A 23,412-nucleotide genomic window follows, 5' to 3' on the forward strand; every position below is an offset into this window, starting at 1 on the left:
ATGTTGTTAGGCAGTGTTTATGGTCTAATTCAGTTTGGGGGTCATGAATTTATAGTGATATCAGTCTATCTTATATGACCCCTCCCCCCATTTTGCCAACACTGCTAAGTGCTAAGAGGTCCAAGTACAATTAAGTTTATAGAAGGGAAATGGGGTAAAGTTGTTAAAGTTATTGGCATCAGAGTTGCTGCACGAGTGGTCTACAGAGCCTCAGGTGCATAATGAGAGGCCAGTACAGTAATGATAGAACATGGGATGAGAGACTGATAGAAAGTAAATACACAACTGGCCAGAGGTTTCAAAAGAGATGAGAAACAGGTTAGTAGGTGTAATTGAGTAAGCAAACTGAACTGATAGGACATTGCAGAAGAGTCAGGTATCATCTGCTTTTGTGAATGTTGTGGTAATGCCAAGATTCAGGCCATGACCACAAGAGTGTGTGGCAGGAGTACAGTGGGATGGGTCATGAGAGATCATCTAGGAATCACAGTCAGGGTATAATTATGGTATTGTTTTTGCTTCAAAACTCAATTTTGTACTCGGTATTTAGTAGCATTTGAAGTTTCTCTTTTCCTTTTGGTGTAGGCATATCTGTCTTGTGGTTTGCTAAAATTAGGGAGGCGTCTTTCTGGGCCAGACTTTTTTTTTTTTTTTTTGCAGTATGCGGGCCTCTCACTGTTGTGGCCTCTCCTGTTGCGGAGCACAGGCTCTGGACGCTCAGGCCCAGCAGCCATGGCTCACGGGCCTAGCCGCTCCACGGCATGTGGGATCTTCCCGGACCGGGGCACGAACCCGTGTCCCCTGCATCGGCAGGCGGACTCTCAACCACTGTGCCACCAGGGAAGCCCCATCTCTTATTTTTAATTTGTATTTGCCCTTAAATTATATGGTAGAAATGGAAAGTATTGGTCTTGAAAGGTAAGTGAGACACACCACTTCCTTTCCTACAGGAGGGAAAGACAAATGTGTCAGTGCACTTGAATCTTTGGGACTGTAAAACATGAGCTCAGTCAACAAATCCCTTTTGTTGCTTTCCTCAGGGTAGGAACTTTGGTCCAGATGATAATCCAGATGATAATCCATCATAACTTTTACCTCACATGAGATAGACTTAACGTTATTACCTCCCTGGCCACCCCTAATCTTCCTAACAGTGGTTCACAAAGTGTGATCCCCAGACCAGCAGCATCAGTATCACCTAGGAACTAGTTAAAATGCAAATTTTGGGGCCCCACCTACCAATTCTCCTGAATCAGAAACTTTGGCAGTGATATCTAGCAGTCTTTAAGACCTCCAGGTTATCCTGTTGTACTTTAAAGTTAGAGAACTGCTGCTTTTGAAGAAGCATTGAAAAGGAAGTAAGAGAATTTCTTGCTGTCTTCTTTAACAGAGACTTCCCACAGTGAATTCACAATATGTTCTTTTTTTCTTTGTTAAAATTTTAATATGTTTAGTCTGGTATCGGGAAGTGACACACAAATCTTGGTGTACTTCGTTTACAATGATCATAGCCTATTACCTCTATTTTCCACAAGAAGGGGAAAAGTTATCACATACTGATGTCAGAAAGTCTTAGGATTTTCCTGCAGTCCTCCCTTATCAGTCTTTTCTCTATCAGGACACATCTCTGGTCTGCAGCTTATAGCCAAAAATCTGGAGATATCCTTTTTTGACTTCAAGCTGCTAAAATAGAGCAACATCGGAAGTCAGAGTAGGGGAATAGTTTAGGGTGACCCTAGGAGAGAAAATTAAAATAAACTTTATTTTCAACACAAGTATTTGTGGCAAAAATTCTGATGTCTTGCAGAGAAAGAGGAAACCAGTTTCTAAATACACAGCTGTTTATCAAAACAAGAAAAACTTTAAAACAGGATAAAAATGCTCCCAGACCAAGATAATCTTATAAGCAACAATTGAGTTGAGCTGCTATACCATTAATTTCAGTTGGCATCATTTCTGATGTGGTAGTCTAAAATATGTCTCCAAATTCTTTGACACTGTCTCACGAGGTGGAGTCTAATTCTTCTTCCCTTGAACTTAGTGACTCATGTCCAACAAACAGGAAAAAAGTAGACCAGTATGCAACTTCAGAGAGTAGGTCATAAAAGGTGGTGTAGTTTCTGGCTTGCTTATTCACCTGGATGATTCATCCTGTGGGAAGCTATCTGCCATGTTGTGAGGACATTCAAGTGACAAAGACTCTCCTTGACCAGACTTTAGTTAGGCTCTTCCTGAGCCCTCTCCTGGGATTAGTCCTTGACCTTGACCTTCTGTGAGATTGCATAGGTCAATTTTAGCAAGAATCCTGCTAAGTCATCCCCCAACCTTGATATCTTATCAAGTTTCTCACTCCTCACTCTTCATATCAAAGCCCTTGTCCTGCCTTTAGCAAGAATCTCTCTACCCTTGAGGTCTCTTAGTTTTCCATCCACTGATATCCCCACTCTGCTCCTAGCTATCTTTATTGTTTTGGAGTTGAGCCTGATCTCTGTTCCCTATTGCAATGTCCCTAACTGCAATAGTCTTGAGTAAAGTCTTCCTTACCATTTGAACAAGTGTCAGGTTAAGTTTTTAATAGAAGCAGCCTATGGAAGAAGTCCATATAGCGAGTTACTGAGGCCTCCTGCCAACAGCCAGCCCAGCTTTAGATCACTGCAGCTTCAGACAGTCTTTTTTTTTTAAAAAATAAATAAATTTATTTATTTATTTATGGCCACGTTGGGTCTTCATTGCTGCGCGTGGGCTTTCTCTAGTTGCGGCGAGCCGGCACCACTCTTCATTGCGGCGTGTGGGCTTCTCATTGCGGTGGGCTTCAGTAGTTGTGGCGCATGGGCTTACTTGCTCTGTGGCACGTGGGATCTTCCTGGACCAGGGCTCAAACCCGTGTCCCCTGCATTGGCAGATGGATTCTTAACCACTGTGCCACCAGGGAAGCCCTTCAGACAGTCTTGAGTGTGCTCTTCTGAGGGATCCTGAACAAGAATCACCCAATTAAGCTGCTCCTGAATTCCTGACCAACAGAAGCTGTGAGATAATAAATGTTTGTTGTTTTAAGTCACCAGGTTTTGGGGGTAATCTAATATGTAGCAATAGATAACTAATACACCTGACTACCACATTAAACAGTAAATTGGGGGTTATGAGAAACATCAACGTTCAGTTAGTTAAATATAAGACAAAATAGTTTTTATGGCAACACTTTATCTTTACTTTTTTGGTGCTTTTCACAGTAAGTGCATTAAATACATTCTAGATAGACTATCTATGTTGGTAGAGACATCTAAAGCTCAACTTATTTACACAATGGGAAATGCAGGCTGGGAGAGAGTAACTGGTTTATCCAATGCTAGGAGTCATTTATTTATTTTTTTATTTTTGGCTGCACCTCATGGCTTTCGGGATCTTAGTTCCTCCACCAGGGATTGATCCCAGGCCTGAGGCAGTGAAAGCACCAAGTCCTAACCACTAGACTGCCAGGGGATTCCCCCTGGGAGTCATTTAAAATCTGCATATCCTGATTTACAATTCAGTGCTTTTTGTTTTTTTTTCATTATGCCACTCAAGACATGGTGCAGAAAGAGAAATTTGAGATATTATGTCTATACTGTTAAGGAATTGTCATAGTCTGTTCGGGCTGCTATAACAGAGTATCATAGACTGGGAGGCTTAGACAACAAATATTTATTTCTCACAGTTCTAGACACTGGGAAGTCCATGATTGAGGCACCAGAAGATTCAGTGTCTGTTGAAGGCCTGCTTCCTGCTTCATAGATGGCTGTGTTCTCACTCTGTCTCACATTGTAGAAGGGAGCTTTCTGGGGTTTCTTTCATAAAAGTACTAATCTCATTCGTGAGAGCTCTACTCTCATGACCTAGTCACCTCCCAAACACCCCACCTCCTAATACCATCACGTTGGGGATTAAGATTTCACCATGAATTTTGGCGGGGACACAAACATTCAGTCCGTAACAGGAATTATAGTGTATACTAGGTTAAAAAAACACTAGGAGGGACTTCCCTGGCGGTCCAGTGGTTGAGAATCCACGCTTCCACTGCAGGGGGCACGGGTTGATCCCTGGTTGGGGAACTAAGATCCCGCATGCCGCACGGAGCAGACAAAAAACAAAAAACAAAACCCCCAAAACTAGGAATAAGAACACTAGGAAGACACTAGAAAGAGCTATGTACAGAAAAATTTGTATGTCCTATTAGATATGGCAGAGTCAGTTTTTCAAATGTAACATCTATAAGATGTTATAGAAAAGCCCAAACAAACTTCTTGGCCAACTCAATATTATGCATAAATAGAGATGCAACAAGGACTTATTGTATAGCACAGGGAATTATATTCAATATCTTGTAATAACCTATAATGGAATATAATCCTCAAAAAAACTGAATCATTTTACTGTATACCTAATACTAACACAATGCTGTAAATCAACTATACTTCAATTGAAAAAAAGTATTAAGCATTTCTCAAACTACTGCCAAAATTATTTTGGTCTCCTGGCTTCCAAGCTTGTTCTCCTTCTAATCTATTCTCTAAACTGCAATCGGGATATTCTTTATAAAATGTAAATCTGATAATATTCTCCTGTCTAAAACCATCCAATGGCTTCCATTGTCATTAGAATAAAGTAAAAAAAAATTCTTTTTAAAATTTATTTATTTTTGGCTGTGTTGGGTCTTCGTTGCTGCACGGGCTTTCTGTAGTTGAGGTGAGCAGGGCTTCTTATTGCTGTGGCTTCTCCTGTTGTGGAGCATGGGCTCTAGGCACACGGGCTTCAGTAGTTGTGGCACGCGGGCTCAGTAGTTGTGGCTTGTGGGCTCTAGAGTGCAGGCTCAGTAGTTGTGACACACGGGCTTAGTTGCTCCACGGCATGTGGGATCTTCCCAGACCAGGGCTTGAAGCCGTGTGCCCTGCATTGGCAGGCGGATTCTTAACCACTGTGCCACCAGGGACGTCCTAAAGTAAAAATTCTTTTATTTATTTATTTATTTATTTATTTATTTATTTATTTATTTATTTTTTTTGCAGTATGCGGGCCTCTCACTGCTGTGGCCTCTCCCATTGCGGAGCACAGGCTCCGGATGCACAGGCCCAGCGGCCATGGCTCACGGGCCCAGCCCCTCCGCGGCATGTGGGATCTTCCCAGACCGGGGCACGAACCCGTGTCCCCTGCATCGGCAGGCAGACTCTCAACCACCGCGCCACCAGGGAAGCCCCGTAAAAATTCTTAACATGGACATTGCAGCCTTGAATAAGCTGCCTCTTTATTTCTCTAACTTAACTTTGCAGCTACTGACAAAACCTCTCTCCTTTATCAAATCAGAGTCTGGCTCCTCTGAGCCCTCCTCTTGACTAGGCTCTGACATTGGGCTCTGCCCTTGGTCTGCTTAGTCCAGTTTTAGTAGGAATTATGCTGAGTCAGTTAGTGAAATTCTCACCTTTGGTATCTGAACGTCCTCTATTATATCTGATAAAATTCCTCATCCTCCACTGTCAATATCTTACCACCCCTGGCCCGCCTTCAGTAAGAATCCTGTTGAATCAGTCTAGCAAGAATATCTATTATCCCTAATGTTTTTACTTAGTAGTTTTCCATTCACTGACCCTCACCCTGCTACTTGGCTATAACCGCCCTGCCCCACCCTTGTCCTTGTGTTTGGAGTTGAGCCCAATCTCTCTCCCCTACTACAAAACCCCCATTGCAGCAATCCCTTTTGAATAAATCTTCCTTACTGTCTTTAATGCATGTCATGAATAATTTTTTCTTTAACACTACTCCCCATAATCTTTTAGTTCCAGCTGAACTGGACTTCTTCCTCCTGCCTTAGGACTTTTGCACATGTGATTCCTTTGCCTATGACTTAGTTTTTCCAGATAACTACTATTGTTCTTCAAACTAGGCATCATTTTCTCAGGGAGTATTCCCTGAACCCCAAGGCTGTTAGCTCTCATGCTAGATGTTCTATGACACCCTTTATTTCTTAACACTCTTCACACTTGCAATTTGTTGTTCATTGTGAACTCCAAATAAGGTTAAAGGCAACGTTGGCCTTGTTTGCCAGTGTGCCCAACACTAGTATTGACTAGTACATAGTAGACACTCAAATATTAGCTGAAGGTGAGTAAACACACACACAAGATCAACAAACATAAACAAAAAAACTCACAAACATACAAAGAATGGAGTTGCTTATGATGTTTAATTTTTATGTTCACTTATTTTTTAATACAGCATTAATAATGCAGAAGTCAAACACTGACTTAGTCTTTAATTTCTATCAACTACAGTTTTGGTGTCATTCTATGAAACTGAGAAATCTTTTCAAAAGAAGATCCTCTAACTAGACTACTCTTAATTTGACTAATACTGTAAAATATTAATGATAGTACTGACTGACTTCCTGGTTCATCAATAGGCTACTGAAGAGAACATACTCACTTTTTAAAAGAGTTAACAAATCAAATTTCAAGCCAGAACATACTGCCTATGAGTTGGAAGTATTCTTTTTCTTCTAGCATCTACATTAGCAAAGTTTCAGTGGGACAAAACAATCTTAGATGGCAAAAAAGTCACTTAAGCACTTTGCTTTCTTTTTGTGGAGCTTCTAGTTACTATGGGCACTCGAGAGAAATTAATAGCTCCTTTGGCTTTCAAAGATTTTCTAAAGTATTTAAAAATTGACTGAAGGCTAGAGGAAGGGGCTAAGTTGTGTTCTTCTGTACCAGCAGAAACCGTGGGAAACTCCTTTTTCAAAACAGTAGCTGCAGGTTTATCCAAAGGCTTTGGACTTGTCACCCATTCACGGCAGTGGTGCTTTATCCATGCTAATAACTGGATGTCACTCCCCAGCTGGTGTCCTACGTGATGTTCAGAGTCAATAAGTGCAACAGCATATACTTTGCTCATTACTTCCCACTTTCTACGAACAAGCAAGTCCATAAAAACCAAGCCTCCATAACCATGTACAAGGAAGGCAACATCCTTGCCTTCAGCCTTTGAAATGAAGTAATCCCAAATATAAGCCATGTGTTCTTCAGGAGTGTTGCTGCATCTTTTTGGAATACATTGGAGAGACTGCTGGAGAGATAAAAAGCTCTCAGTCTGAACCATTTTTCTGGAAGGGGACTCAACATTTTGTGTTAAAAGGCCTTTCCACTCTTTTTCTGTCTGTAGGTCCACAAAATTGTCGTTGGGGTTTAGCACAATTACATCATAATGTGCCTGCAATGCCATTTGAATACATGGTATCTGACTTCCATGTTGGAGACCATGATGTATTACTGCCTGCTGACTCCACTGACCAGCTCTAAAGACTCCACGGTCCTGAAGAAGGACGAGAAGAGCAGAATGATGACTTGTTAATGCTCTCTCACTCATGAAAAAGAAGCTTCTTGGTTCCTTGTCAGCCTCTGGTGGGATATATACTTTTTGTAATTTGCACACTTTTTCCAAAAGTTCATAAATGTATTGTTCAAGCAAATGGCCAAGGGCCTGGTAGCGCTTGCTATTCCTCTCCAGGACATTTTTATAATAGTTAAAGACAAAAGGCTTATGTGTCTCAGTGTGTCTCAATTCAGCTTTTTCATTGAAGTCATATTTAAGTTCCTCTAGTAAATCAGATTGTTCTATAAATTTTCGGAAGCTCAGTTCCTGAGTCACTGGTAACCACTGAAAGTGAAAAGCAATATTATGTCAGTACCAGAAAAAATAAAATAAAAATTTCATCTTGCTAAAGTCTTCCTGCGGGAAATCATACTGAATTAAGCACTTTAAGAAGACATTATGGTAAAGATTTTAACTCAAAATAATTGTGAACGATGCAAAGTAGTGAGAAACTGAATACACTAAGGGACAATGGCCAGACCGTATATAAAAACAGAACTCTGACCCACAACCTGCAGGAACTTGCCCAGGAAGCCAATCCCTTATCTGTTGATCCAATAAACAGCCCAGGAAGCCAGTCTTGTAAGTCAGAATCTCAGGAAGTCAGACTGCTACCTCTAGTGACAAGCTGTGAAGCCAAACAATAACTTCTGTTACAGTGGGTCCAAAATGGCCAGGACTTGATTAATAACTTAGAGCTTCCCTAATTTTTATCCCTGCTTCCAACTTAGGACCCACCAGAGAAAGCCAAATATGCACCCCTAAACAGTCACATAGGATGCCTCCCTTCTAGTTGTCTTGCATTCAGCTTCCTCATGCCAACAGTGTCCAGTCAGGACATACCAGCAGACTTCCCTTTTTTTTCCACTACAAAGCTTTCCCACTCCTCTGCCTGCCTTTGAGTCACTGCCAAAATGCAAGTGATGGTGGCTAACTCCCTTGCTATGGTGAGCTCAGAATGAATAGGTTTTGCTTTTCTCATTTGGTTGGTCTTTATCTCCACAGTAAGCATTCAAACATTTTTGCTATTAAATAAATGGCAGGGGATGGCAGTAGAAGTGTAGAAGTAGAACCAGGCAGTGTAGATGATGATCAATTTATCTACTAATAGAAGATATGGTTATTCTGATATTTGAAAATAAAAGAAGTGACTGAGAAGTGAACTTAGTTATTGTCAACATAGCCCAAAGGGAAAAGAAAAGACTTTGAAAGGTTAAGTCCTGGAAAAAAAAAATCTCAAATAGACTCTATTCTGAGGCAAACAAACAAACAAACAAACAAAAAACAACAAAAAAAGTTAAGTGGCTTGTGCCAAACAACTGTTAAATAAATGTTGGGTACCGAGGCTGTCTGACTCCAATTCATGTTCTTAACAAATTCATGAATACTCTCACTCCTTAATTTCTTAACACTCACACTGGCAACCACAACCTACTTCCAACAAATAGCACTCCATAAAATGATTTTCAGTGCCACTCAAGCTGCTATCAAGGCTTAAGGCAAAATCAACATGGTGCTTGCTTGCTTTGATTTCTTAACTCTTTTCTCACTTTCTGAATCTTATTCCCTGATTCCCAATTAATACTTCATGAAGGTGTTTGGTTGTTCAAAGCATCCAACCTATCTACACTGCTCTCTATTCTTTAAAAACTTTTTTCCTTACAGTATTGCTGATCTCAGGTGCTATTATGTAATTAATATATTTTCCTAGCGTGTAAATGACAGATAGGAGCCTCTGGAATTAGATTGATTTAGGTTTAAATCCTAGCTCCAAATTTTATGTTGAGTGACTTTCAGCAGGTTTCTTTACCTCTATGAGTTTCGGTTTCTTCTACTTGTGAGTCTTAGTTTATGTTATCTAAAATAGCAATCCTTATTACCCTCTATCCTGCTACTCTGCTTATTTTTCTTCATAGCCTACATTACCACCTGATATATAATTGTTTGTATATTTGAAAATTATCTGTCTCCCCTCAGTAGAATAAAAGCTCTATGAGAACAGGAACTTTGTTTAATTAACTGCTGTATCTGCAGTACTTGGAACAGTGTCTGACAAATATTATATAAATATTTTTTGAATGCATAAATGCAAAATAGGATAACATCATTTATTTCACAAAGCTGCTGTGAGAATTAAATTAACTAATATAGGTAAAAACCATTTTATGTACTGTCTCACACGTGGAAGTTTCTGTAAAGATAGGATGATCTTCCTTTTTGAGAAGTGTGAAATAAAAAAACATATATCTCTTGTCCAGCCTTCCTTATTCACTCAACACTGTGATTTTTATCCACATTAATAAACATAGTCCTAGGTCATTCATTTTATCAGTTTATAGTGTTCCATTGCTTGAATATGCCATGGTTTGTTTAACCATTTTCCTGTTGAAGAATATTTAGGTTGCTCCAATTTTCCACTATTATAAACAAAGCTATAACAAACATAGCTATATTTTTGTGCACATATCAAGAGTTTCTTAAGGCAATATACCTAGAAGTGGAACTTCTAGGTCATATCAGCATCTTCCATTTTACCAGATACTGCCAAATTGCTCTCCAAAAAGGAGGGTCTATTTTATACTTTGGCATGGATGAGGAGGTTTGCCCAGAAAAGCAGTAATCTCTTAGATCTAAAAATACTTTGTTTATTCAGGTGCTGTGCTGGAAACTGCCTTTTTCTCTACTGAAATAAAGAGAAAGGTACTGAATATTTAAACCTCAATGAACTAAACCTAAACCAACTAAACTAAACTAAGTCAACGAACTAAAGAACCTTGTTAGCTAACTTTTCTTTCAATCAGAGAGTAAAATAAAGGTGAAAAAGAGTAACTGTATACTATGTGCTATTAGAAAATACTCATTTTAAGTGCTTGTGTACCTAGTTGTTTGAGAAACAATTCTCGGGGGAAAAGAATGGGAGTTTGCAAACTGGAAAACCCAAATGGCACACAGATATATAAAGGGCAGGTATAGGTGGGGTGAACAGGAGCAAGGTGCAGAGTATCCTGTAGAATGAAAAGGTAGACCATTCTTTAGAATTTATTGTAGCTTATTTTGCTTGGTTAATATACTCAAACTTGTAACTCTCATATCTAGCTGTCTACCTGATATATTTACTTGGATGTCAAATAGCCATTTCAAACTTAACACGTCCAAAGCACTCCCTTCAGTCTACTCTCCCTCTAGTCTTTCTCATCTTATAAATAATTCCATTCTTTCAGTTGCTTGTGCTGCAACCTTCCTTTCTCTCTTTCACACTCCACATCTGATCAATCAGCAAATCTGTAGCCTCCCTTATTTGAAATATATCTCTAATCTAACCACTTGTTACCTCTCCATCTACTGCCCTAGCCCTAGTACTAGTCACTATCAACACTAACCTTCATTATTAAGCCTCCTATCTAATCTCTTTGCACTCTTATCTCCTGGTAGTCTGTTTAACACATAGCAGCTAGAACGATCTTTTCAAAACATCTAAATTGGATATCACACCCCTGTTCAAAATGCTCCATTGTCTCCCCTCTTACTCAGAATAAAAGCCTAAGTTCTTACCATGGCCTACAAGGTCCCCCATGACCCTTAGCTCTCCAAGGTCATTTCCCTCCATTTCTCTCACTTGCTTACTCATCTAGTTAAATCATCTGGCTCTTAGCTCTTTCTCAGGTGTCATTTCCCACCACTCTCTTGCTTACTTCACTCTAGCCCCACTTGGCCTCTTTGCCGCCAACTTGTAAAGCAAACTCCTATTTAAGGGCATCCCCCTTGCTATGCCCACAGATTGGGATACTCTCCCCCTAGATATCTATAGGGCTTCATTTCCTTCAAGTTTCTGCTCATCTGTTACCTGATCAGAGAAACTTTCTCTGAGCATTCTATCTGAAAGGGCGATCCCCTCTAATCCTTCCTTACTCCCTGTCTATCTATGATGCTTCATTTTTCCCTCCCTTCCTCCTTCTTCCTTTTCTTTTTTTTGGGGGGGGATTTTTTTTTTTTGTATTCAAACAGAAAGTCACAAAAATTATAATCATCCTCATCAGTTCACTCAGTTTTCTTTTCTTTTTGTTTTTGCACTTATTACCAACTGACATATACTTGCTTACTGTCGGTTCCCTCCCATTAGAATATAAGTTTGGGACTTCCCTGGTAAACCAGTGGTTAAGACTGTGCTTCCACTTCAGGGTGCATGGATTCAATCCCTGGTCTGGGAACTAAGATCCCACAAGTTGTGCGGCACGGCTAAAAAAAAAAAAAAAAAAAAAGTTCCATGACAGCAGAGACAAGGACTTTGTTTTGTTTTGTTCAGTAGTTCTTGGAATAGTGCCTGGTGAATAGTAGGCACTTAAACATTGTTGTTAGAATTTTACGATTTTTGCTAAGGGCATAAGAAAGTAAAGAGAAAAATCCTCTAGCTGTATACACAGGAGAAAGATGCACACAAAGCTTTTGAAAAATTATAGAGGCTCCTTCTATAATTCTAAAGTTAATAAATGTTGATTTATGAATTATTCTTAGAGACTATCCTATACATCTATACATATTTATTTTCTCTTTTGAAAATCAAGATGGTCCATTAAAATAAAGGAGAGAAACTATTTTATATACTTAGTTTTCTAAAGAGTGGTTTGGAATAAGATAACTTAGCTTTAAGAATAAGATTGTCGGACTTCCCTGGTGGCGCAGTGGTTAAGAATCCACCTGCCAATGCAGGGGACACAGGTTCGAGCCCTGGTCTGGGAAGATCCCACATGCTGCGGAGCAACTAAGCCCGTGCACCACAACTACTCAGCCTGTGCTCAAGAGCCCGCAAGCCACAACTCCTGAAGCTCCGGCGCCTAGAGCCCGTACTCTGCAACAAGAGAAGCTACAGCAATGAGAAGCCCATGCACTTACAACGAAGAGTAGCCCCCGCTCACTGCAACTAGAGAAAGCCCGCGTGCAGCAACAAAGACCCAACTCAGCCATAAATAAGTAGAATAAGATTGTCAGAGCTGCAAGGGATTTTATTGATATTCTTAGCTAATATGTTTATTTTATAGAGAAGTGAGGCTTTCAAAGGTAAACTGACATGCCCAAAATAACTCAGGCAGCTCTACAAACCTGAGAGAAGATTCATTTTTTACCAGTGATTTTAAAAATACACAGTATTGGGCTTCCCTGGTGGCGCAGTGGTTGAGAGTCCGCCTGCCGATGCAGGGGACAGAGGTTTGTGCCCCGGTCCGGGAAGATCCCACATGCCGCGGAGCGGCTAGGCCCCATGAGCCATGGCCACTGAGCCTGCGCGTCCGGAGCCTGTGCTCCGCAACGGGAGAGGCCACAACAGTGAGAGGCCTGCGTACCGCAAAAAAAAAAAAAATACACAGTATTTTTTCATTCATTCACCAAAAATTTGGTGAGGGGATTTGTTAGTCACTTAGTTTTCTATATCGAATACTCTAGTCATTTTAAGAAGGGAAAAGAGTATATAATCATTAATGAGAATTTCAAGTTAGGTCCTTTTAGTAACCTGGATTAGGTGGTGACACTGCTGGTTATAGCCATGCCTAGAGCAAAACATAATTATTTTAAATTATTTAACTAATTGTGGTAAAATACATTAAATATTTACAGTTTTAACCATTTTTACATGGGCAGTTCAGTGGCACTGAGTACACCCACATTGTGTGCAACCATTAATACCATCCATCCATCGAACATTTTTCATCTTGAAAAACTGTAACTCTGTACCCAGTAAGCTATAATTTTTCATTTCCCCTTAGCAGCAGCCCCTGGCAAATCTTTCTACTTTCTGTCTCTATGAATTTGACAAGAAGAGGGTGGGTGGGGCAACAGAATCACAGATGCAAGTAATTTTAATTAGCTTACTTTGGTTTTAACAAACTCCTTCTCTAGGATCATAAAGTGGTTATACTTAACAATATTTTACATTCTTTACAAGTGATCAGTAAACTTTTATGAAAATATAATTTTACAACCTGGGAAGTTAGGGTCTAACCCCAGGTTACACAGTAATATACCCTATTACAGTAATTACAGTCCTTTGGTGTATTTAAGAAAGAGGTCCTGTTGTATATCCTATGACATTAAGAAGCACAAATGAGTGATACTTCACTAAGAAAATGAAAAAATATCTAAAGATACTTTTTTCAATGAACATGTTTTTATTTACTTATATATTTAGAAAACCAAACTAAACCAAAACAAAAAAACTCCTGGAAAACATCATTTAAGAATTACTGTTTTGGTAAAAAGCAGCACTATTTTTATTTTCCCAACACATAAATGCAATTATGAGGGCTTTTTTCAGAAAAATAATTATGCCTGTATACAATTCCATTTAGTAAATTATAGAAAATAATAGAGCTTATGAAATTTTATATGTAAAAGATTCAAAGAAGAGCAAACTAAATCTCTTCCCCCTGCCTACCTCTCCCCAGGAAAGACTAAAGAAGATTAATTTAAGCCACCTGAGGCAAAGACAGAAAATAGGATATTAGTGATGGAAAGAAAAAAATCAGATGTTAGAAATCTGGGTTGCCCAAATTTGAGTATGTAACAGAATCTCCTAGGAAAGTTTCTTAGAAAACTAATTTAGTGAACTATTATAAAGATACCCTTGTAACTACCCCAGGTTAGCTTTGTGAGCCCCCCCTAAAGTGCCTTCAAGTGCCCTCTTCCTCCCCTCCAAGAGCAAGCACTCCAGACTTTTATAGAAATCAATGCTTTCTATTTCTTTATGGTTTTATCTCCTATGTACACAGCCCTAAGACCTATAGTTTAGTAGTTGAGTTTTGTTCTTTTTTTTTTTTTTAAACTTGATATGCCTTCCTGGGAAGCTGAAATTCTGACAGCTAGATTTTGGATTTACTGACTTTGCCCAATCCTAGATCCTATGCTTCTTGATTGGGATTATTTAGAGGTAAGGGGGTACCGAAAGATAAAGGATAAAGAAGACAGGACTACCTAAAGCTTCAATTTTACTAAATAGTAACATAAAATGAAATTTTTCTATTAAAATCAACCAAATGTATTAAGGCATAGAAGTGCTAAATAAATATCACATTTTAAGACAGAACACTCTAAAGTTAGTGTTGGTGGGGAGGGATAAATTAGGAGTTTGGGATTAACATATATACTACTATATATAAAACATAACCAACAAAGACCTACTGTATAGCCCAGGGAATTATACTCAATATGTTGTAATAAACTATAAGGGAAAAGAATCTAAAAAAAAATAGGTGTATACTGTGTTTTCAATCTTCAGCTGGGTCTGGGACACCAGACCCTGTCCCAGATGCTGGGGACACACATAGTACTTGCCTTCCAGGAGCTCCCTCACTCCTGTGAGGTCCAGAGAGTCAACCCCACTAATTTCAGTCCTTAGCTCAACACTGTTGCCCCTGTACCTTACTCATTAAGAGCAAAATAAGTTTGAATGCGTGAGTTAAAAAAAAAAAAGATGTATATGTATGTATAACTGAATCACTCTGCTGTACACCTGAAACTAACACAACATTGTAAATCAACTATACCACAATTAAAAAAAAATGAAGAGCAAATCAAAGACTATGCAGCCAAAAAAATCAGAAAAAACGTATTAGAGAGGTATGCCATGAAGTTAATTAATACAAATATAATTTTTTCTGTAAAAAATATATTAATCTAACATAAAAACCGAAAAAGAAGATAGTGGTGTATGTACAGGATACCTGGGGCTGAGCCCCAGAGCCAAATGACAGTTTAAAAAACTTAGGTTATTAAAGGTTTGTCCTATAGCCTCCTGGACAAGAGATTACCCATCTCTTGCTTAAATACCTCAAGTTACTGCAGGTTTTCATAACTTCTACGAATAGGCTATTACACTGTAGGGCAGTTAAAATTGCTCATTGTCTTAAAAAGGAAGATATCCTTGAAACAAAAAAACCTATAGTCATTTTTCATGAATCATGTGTTAATTCCTTTATATCTAGAAGAAAAATCCTTCACATAAGAATTCTCAATATTTTAAGGATAAGATTCAACTACTAACAAAAATGAGGCTAATAGCAACATGACACAGTGCTCCAAATATCTTTGCAAAATCTGGGCTTTCCAGGAGCCCATGGTAAGGAATTCCAGATTTTAATTTCTAAAACAGTTTAGGAAGTCAGGATGTACCCAGTGCCCAACCAAACCTGTTTATACTCAGATTATACTTAAAGTTAATTCACCTGTGAAGAGAAGGGTCTTTTTTTAGATTTTGTTAAGTTCTCCTCAAAGATATTGTTAATTAAGGGGTAAAATAAAGGGTTGATCAATTTCACACTGCCACTATGTCTTGAAACTATTAAAAAAAACACACCCACTGCTTTTAATAGTATAGTTAGTCAAAACAAAAATATAATGAATACCTAACTTAAACACTTTATATGCACTTTTAACACTCAATAAAGAACCATACTCATTAAGATCAAACCAGTCCATCCTCTCCTTCTATAAAATACTGGGCTGATGAATTTCTAATCTCAAATAATCTTAATTTAAAAGGCTCTATACAGTATGAGCTAAACATACATAAAAGAAATGACCTTATTTACAAACATACTAAGAGAAGAGAATCATTTACTTTTTTTGGTCTTTCTTCCTTATTTTAAAATAAGGAAGCTATCTCCTGAACATCATAAAACACTATAAAAGAAAAGACTGTGTAATTAGTCTTTCATAAAAGGAAAAGTAAGGTTGTTAAATGACTCCCTCAAAAGTAAAAAACTGAACTTTTTAGTCCTATAGTTGTTTGCAATACAGTCAACTATGTAGTAGAGACTGTTAAAACTAAAACAATAAAAATACTGGTTTAAAAAGCAAATTTGAAAATAAAAAGCAAATTTAAAATTCTTGAGCTTAAAGGCCATTTATCTTCACATATGTTATTCAAAACCAGCTCCAATTCAAAGAAACAAACTGACCCACTAAGTCTTTATTAGCAGAAATGCTGTATTTGGTTCAATGACAAGTTTAAATGACATATTTGCAAGCTGAATATTATTTCATATAATTTCATTTCTCACAGGTTCACTTCTTACTGCTAAACTTTAAAACTTCTTTTAAGGAAGCTGTAAGTTTGGACTGAAATGGATTAGGCCTACTTACAATTTCCTTTTTTATGTTTCCACCTCTTAGCTCTATTTCCATCTTTTGCAGTTAGTTTCCTATAATATTGGCTGATGAATTGAGCCAGTATGATTCTTGAGTTAAATCATTCAATTAAAAGAGTTGATTTATGAGGAAACTTAAAATTCAGATATTTTTCAGTAGGCAGTGTTTTTATTTGTTAAACATAAACTAGGGCCTCTAAATGAAATCCTTGTAGTGAATTTCATTCTCATCAAGCCCTGAAGTATTTCTGCTTTTCAGCCATTCCTGCCATGTAAGACACTCCCCCCGGCCCAATAGGATCATCACCTGGAGGCTTACTTTTAGCTCCGCACAGGCCACACTGTAAGTAAGAAGCAAGGCTCAAGAAGCACAAACATGGGCTCTGGTAATGAGCTGGACGAGTCCCTTTACTGGCCTTGGTAAAATGGGGGAGGAGGAGCGGATGTTAAACTGTTGGAACATTCCAGTATCATTTTGCCTCTGGAGCGCTCTGCTGAATTTTGTGAAACTTATTGTGATTAAAGCTTACACAGTAAAAAAAAAAGTTATTCAAATATGTACATTATGGCTAATAAAGTAGGACAGTTTTCTAAACTGATGGGTCCTATGAAAGGACAAAAAAAATCAGTCTGCAAGTACTGGTCGTTGAGTTCGAGGTCAGGGTTATTCCTTTAAGTACTGTAATAAAAATTAGCGGCACAAATTCGTTTACACCCACCCACTTTCTAGCATCTCAGCATTTTATGTTTTAAAAAATTGAGGTGCAGCTTATCTTTTTTCCTGGCCTTTAAAAATGGTGAGTTTGAAGAGGTCCTTTCTATTACTCTGACATTTTCTCCTCAGCTGACCTTATTGATTTCCACTTCAACTGCTAAACCAGCAGCTAGGCTATTGATTTTTGTCGTCTTAAAATCTTTTTTTCTTTAGTCTGAGGAAGCGCCTTGAGGACAAATATATGGGAGAGTCCATAAGGAAAGTAGTAGCACAAAAGGACTAATGTTTTGTTCTCATATTTCCGGGGTCCCCTCGCGGGATTCAGTGAAGTGGAGGAATTCCTAAAGTTTCCCCGGTTTTGTTTTTAGTCAACTTAATCTTCAAAGTCAACAAAGCCTTAACGATCTCGGGCTAAAACCTAGCACCCAGTCTCAGTTTCTAACAGGGTCAGAGACAATGAAAACAGCATCAGTTAATAAGCACTTGCGACGGTAGCCCGCAGAGAAAACTACTCCCAGGAAGTGATTTCCGGGTGGAGGTGGGAGGGGTGGCTAATTTCCGGTCTGAGGGCCGGCGACGGCTCTTGCGCAAGCGCAGTTCACATTTTCCTGGCTTTTTTTTTTTTTTTTCCCTCCCCTCCCCCTCCCTTCCCCAGCCTGAGGGGTCTTGAGGTGACAGCGACTGCGATTCCAGCAGGAGGAGGAGAAGATGGACAAGGGGAAGGCCGGGCGACGGCGATCTTCATCCGGTGAGAAAGGGTCGGAGGAGGGCTGAGCATATTGTTTCCTACCTCGGTTAAAGCGGGGGAACAGGCGACGACGGGTGCTGCGGCCCGGAGCTGCGAGGGCTCGGGCTCCGGCTCGGGCTCGGGCGCGGGGGGGAGGGGAGGAGGTGAGGTGAGTGGGGAGTGGAATGGAGTGGGGTGGAGGGGCGCGCACAATGGAGGGTTCCCGGGTCTCGCGGGCCCCTGCGAGTCGAAGACCCACTGCGAGCTGTCATCAAAGCCTCGGCCGCTCTTCACCTCGTCACCCCTTTTCATTTTTGTCCTTCTCCCGCGAGCACCCTCCTTGGGTCTCATCGGCCTGCGGCTCTTCCCGGTTGGCTTGTCGCTCTCCTGCCACGCCTTCCTCGTAATTCCACCAGTGTTCCAGTTTTATTTCCAGCTTCTCAGCGCCTTGGTCCTACTTTCCTCTCTTCCTTTGATTCTCGACTTTGGCTCTTTCTCACCCCTGTACCTCCTGGCAGGTAAAAGCAGCAAAGAAGGAAAGGTTGGGCATGTTAATTGACACTTCATTCCTCGTCTAAGTGCTGCAAGCAACGTGTCTTACTTGGTCTTCTGAGCCGGCCCGCTTAATAACGTTTTTATTTTCTAGACTCCCCCTTCTTCCAAAAGCGATTCAAAAGTCGAACAAAGGATTTGAAGCCATGTTTCGTTGTGTTTTTATTCTCACCGTGTTTTTGTTTTTGAAATTGTTTTGCGGCTTAAATGACTGTCTTCAGTTTTGGATACTACATCTTAGAAACACAAAAGTGGAGGTGTAAGACGCGAGGTCGAGCCCCTCCCAGTCAGCAAGTTTTTGTCAAAGATCTCATCCATTAAGGGTACCGCAGTTTCTGTGTTAAGTCCTGTGGACTTACCAGAGGAGGAGGGGACAAGGGCTCTTTAATAAGCTTACACTCTAGTACACTAACATTCAGTGAATCAATTATTTCATTAAATTTTCTTATTTATTGTTGTGCCATCTGTTGTTGCATAGACAGTCTATGCAGTCTATTTAGACAATTCTACATATATTTAGGAGTGCCCTTGTGGCAGTGTGCCTCAAACTTTTTTGGCGGCAAAGGAGAGTGAACATGGATCTCTGGGACATTGCTTGAAGTAGCTGAAAACCTGAAATTCCTCTTCATAAGCAACCAGTATTACCATTTGTGTGTGTATTCTAGAGATATTCTTTGCCGTTGAAAGTGTATGTATGTATTATATAAATACATATATACACATGTATGTATGTATATGCCTTCAATAGATCGGTGTTTGTTTTAATATACTTTTTTCTCCCCTAAAACCTTCAAGTGAAATTGACACATAAGGACTATGCACAGTGTTTATCTGGTGTCATTTGTGTGCTTCCTCACACAGAACTTTAGGGGTAATCATACCTCAGTTTAACATGCACAGCCTTTTTTCAATAAAAGCATTTCTCCTTGGCTTAGTACATTGTTTTGGGGGTAAGGGCAAGATATGAGCCTTGTTCTTCAGCAAATCCCATCCTCTTTACCTGGTTACACTTAGATTTATTTATCTATTTATTACAGTTAATTTGGTGCAAGTAGTTGTGGGAAGTAAAATTTGAGAGTAAAATTGTTAATTCTTAAAAGACGTTGATATTTATGTGAGCTATCCCTCTGGAGAGGATTTCTTTTTCTGCTGACTTCCCTTTTGGAGCTGTCCTTTCTGAAAAGTAATTGTTAATGTATAGTAAAAACCATTCTCAGATCTAATATTAACTAGCTGTTCTCCAGTATTCATCTGGTTTTAAGAGATGAATATTAATTTTTAGGAATGATTCTTTTCTGAATAGTGTATATTTAATTTTCTCACATAGATTCTCAGAAACAGAACAATCAGTTGGCTTAAAGGGATTCTGAATTCTGTGTGACATTTATGTGCATGCAGTTGCCATTTCATTAGGAGGGTTGCTAACTGGAACTTGAATGACTGGAAGTGACATTTATCATCGTGAGAATTTCATAAGTACCCAAAGGTAAAATTTTGATTAATAACAGGAAGAATTCTAAGTTAGAGGTATAAGGAAGGCGGATGTTAGTCGAGAGAGAAAACAAGACATGAAGTTTCAAGTTTTCTCTGTGAGACTGCACTAGGTTTTCCTAAACTTTCTCCTGAACAAGGAAGAACTATGAAGGGTTACATAGTGTATTGCCCAGAACTCTTTTAGTTGCAAGTAGCAGAAACCCAATTCCAGGTGGTTTAAGCAAAACAAAAAAACAAGCATTTGTGGACTCACATAACTGACAACTGTAGGAGTTGGATGGCTTCTGGCATGGCTGTATCTGTTTTAGGCACTGGTTCTCAACGTATGGTCTGGGAACCTCTGGGTTCCCTGAGTCCCTTTTGGGTCTGTGAGCTTACACGGTTTTTCATAATTTTAAGACATTGTTTGCCTTTCCCTCTTAATCTTCTACCTGTGTACAGGACAGTTTTCCAGACGCTACATGACATGTATCACAACAAATTGAATGCAGAAGCATATAGAGGAAATCATCTGTCTTTTATTAAGTCAGATGTTAAAGAGAGTTGCAAAAAGTGGAATAATGCCATTCTTCTCAATGTTTTGAAACTAAAGTTATTTAAAAAATAGTTATGTTAACATGCATTGTGTTATTGTTTTTAAATGAGTTAATAAAGAAAAATTCTGTAAGTAGAAGAACCACAAAAACTCTGATTGCCCTACTTTTCTGGAATGTGGCCATGAATCAAGAATCAAGCATAAAACACCTCTAAGCATGAGAGGAGAAATCACATGGTTTGTATGCTAAAGTTCACTCATGAGAAGCTTCTGAAGGCTTTCTTCCTATTATATTGAATCTATGTGTTTAAGTTATTTATTACCCCAATAAAGATGAATATCTTATTTCCAGGTTTCCAGCATATCAAAGCAGTGAATTAGATGGGGACACAGATAAAAAATTATTGGTACCAGAGACAGGTCTAGTGACAGTTGAATGAAATAATAAAAGTGCTAATGGTCATTCAAGGGAGCATGACCATTAGAAATGTTTAACAACAACAGAAGTATAACAAATATATTAGAGTCATAGATCACAACTTCCAAATGGATTTTTGAATTAAAACAGGAAAGTTGATGTAAATTTCAAGTTATCAACTGTTCAGGCAACAACCTTGGAGATCTGTGTTCATTCTCATTTGCAGTTAAGGATAGATAAGTTTTTTTTAGTACTTAAGTACTAAACAGCATGCTAAGAATTTTACAGATGTTATAATTCTTTCCAAAACCTTCTGAGGTGGTTATTATTATTTCTGATATACAGATGAGGAACCTGGAATTTAGGGAGGGTAAGCAACTGTTAGCAATACAAGAAGCAGAGCCAGGATTCAAAATATGGTCTTTCTGATTACAAAACATATAATTTAAATCTTTTTTACTGTCATAGGGTGTTAGTGAACCTTACTTGGAAAAAAGGTTTGATGGACAAATAAATGGGACAACTGTAGTTATAAGAAAATTTTATTTACTGCAGGATTTTTCAGAGCTTTTGCTGTGCTACTGTACATTCTGCCTCTCCAAGAGATTGTCTGAACATGCAGTGTTTTTCAAACTTGCTTGATTTTGAAACTCTTCCCTCCTCCCCCAGTTTCAGCTTGAGGATCTAGTGTCCCATGATGATACACCTTTCTTTTTTCAGTAGGTCCAGGTGATGGCTGCATATTATGCAGTGTCTGATGAACCATAATTGAAGTTCAAAACCAGAATCTACAATTAATCATGGTAAAACTACTTTATTTGCAGTGATGTTAGCTGAAGCCATTGGAATGGATAGGATTACCCACAGAAAGAGTATGGAGTGAGAAAAATCTTGAATCACATATATTTAATTTCAAAGTAAGGAGGAAGAGACACTGGTGAGCCGTTAGGCAGATTAGAAGGAGTATGATAGGTTTGGGAAGCAAGGGAGAGTGAATGCAATGTAAATCAGAGAGTTAAAGCAGTATGAGGATGCTGGATTTGGCAATTGGTAGGTCACTTGTTTTTTTACCACTGATTTTAGTAGAGCAGTAGGGACAAAAGCCAGATTTCAAGAGGCTAAATGAATGAGTGGTGGTGAGGAAATAGAAGATGAGATGTGCATTAAAGATTTTGGAACAAGCTTGAGTATGAAATTAAGTAGAAAGGATTATTTAAAAAAGGCTATAAAAATCAGGTTTGTATGGCATGGGAAAGGGTTCACTGGAGAGAGAACGATATCAGGTAGGAGATAATTGATAGGGTGAAGTCTTAGAAGAAATGGGGGAGGATAGACTCAGGACAGTTTGTTAAATAAGACTTGTGTGAAGGTGGGAGGATGGATAAAGATATAGATAAATTTTGAGAAGTTAAGGATATTGCAATGATGGCTTCTAAGTGAAATAGGCAAGATCATCTTTTGAGAAAGAGGGACTTTCAGGTGGTATTGGGAGCTCAAAATAGAGTAGGAGGTCAATTAGGGATGAATAAAAGAGCTATTGGGCTTCCCTGGTGGCGCAGTGGTTGAGAGTCCACCTGCCGATACAGGGGACACGGGTGCGTGCCCCAGTCCGGGAAGATCCCACATGCCGCGGAGCGGCTGGGCCCATGAGCCATGGCCGCTGCGCCTGCGCGTCCGGAGCCTGTGCTCCGCAACGGGAGAGGCCACAACGGTAAGAGGCCCGCGTACTGCAAAAAAAAAAAAAAGAACTATTAACTAATTTTGAAAAAGTATTTGTTAAAACACGTGTGTGTCTGTAGATAGTACCAGTTGTGGTTACTACAATTATATGACTTTCTTTAGCAGTGCTAATCAGTCTAGGAGCAAGAATTTGGGGGGAATAAAAGAATTTAGTTTTACTTAGGATTAAAGGGTATTATACAATGTGGGGGTAAAAAATGGGATCAGTGCGAGTGAGTAAATGGAAGGGTTAAAGGACAGTATGTTGTAGAATGAGAGGTTCACATTTGTGAGCTTGAGAAGTGTAACCCTATTAAATCTATTTGTGAATGCATGTTGTTGAAATGGGAATGTGATATGAAGAAGTTTGTTGGACTAGAGTAAAATGAGTCCATTGTATTGAGTGATTTGATTTATGAAAGTTTTAGAGCTTCGGTATGATGGTAGGTTTTAACGATAGAGAGGAAAACTATGAATCAAGTATCAGAATATTCTAGGAATGTTGGAAAGGGTCGTGGGTCAGTACATGGCAATTACAATATGGGTGAGGTAATAATACATACAAGTTATGGGAATTTTAAAGGAGGAATTATTGCAATAAGGATGAATATTAATTGGAAGTGGTGGCAGGGGGAGGAGGTTGTTAATCCCTTTCCCTGTTTTTATAAGTGGGAGAAGAATCTTCTTGAGAGAGTCTTAAAAAAATAGTGTAGTAAATAA

At 39.0% G+C, this 23,412-nt stretch overlaps 2 protein-coding genes across 13 annotated transcripts in view; one reads left to right on the plus strand and one right to left on the minus strand.

The window, feature by feature from the left end:
- Positions 1-23,412, plus strand: part of SENP7 (SUMO specific peptidase 7) — a 186,252-nt gene that overhangs the window by 1,559 nt on the left and 161,281 nt on the right. For 8 of the 12 annotated variants that reach the window (XR_004349610.1, XM_032629915.1, XM_032629914.1 and 5 more), the window contains 2 exons: positions 16,792-16,875; positions 17,903-17,995. Coding sequence is in view for 9 of the 12 variants with exons in the window: in XM_032629915.1 (XP_032485806.1) it covers positions 17,956-17,995 (40 nt within the window). In the remaining 3 variants the exon portion in view is untranslated. Of the gene's footprint in view, positions 1-16,791; positions 16,876-17,902; positions 17,996-19,853; positions 20,013-21,693; positions 21,777-23,412 lie in introns of those variants that run through there. The other 4 variants (XM_032629913.1, XM_032629916.1, XM_032629919.1 and 1 more) reach the window with 3 other exon arrangements.
- Positions 6,143-18,612, minus strand: LOC116752855 (putative protein FAM172B). Its single transcript, XM_032629923.1, has 2 exons — positions 18,038-18,612; positions 6,143-7,683 (listed from the first exon to the last, which is right to left on the minus strand). Exons 1-2 carry the CDS (start codon positions 18,323-18,325, stop codon positions 6,589-6,591), a joined length of 1,383 nt encoding a protein of 460 aa, XP_032485814.1. The 5' UTR covers positions 18,326-18,612; the 3' UTR covers positions 6,143-6,588.

This window comes from Phocoena sinus, chromosome 4, assembly GCF_008692025.1.
Source record: "Phocoena sinus isolate mPhoSin1 chromosome 4, mPhoSin1.pri, whole genome shotgun sequence".
Taxonomy (NCBI): domain Eukaryota; kingdom Metazoa; phylum Chordata; class Mammalia; order Artiodactyla; family Phocoenidae; genus Phocoena; species Phocoena sinus.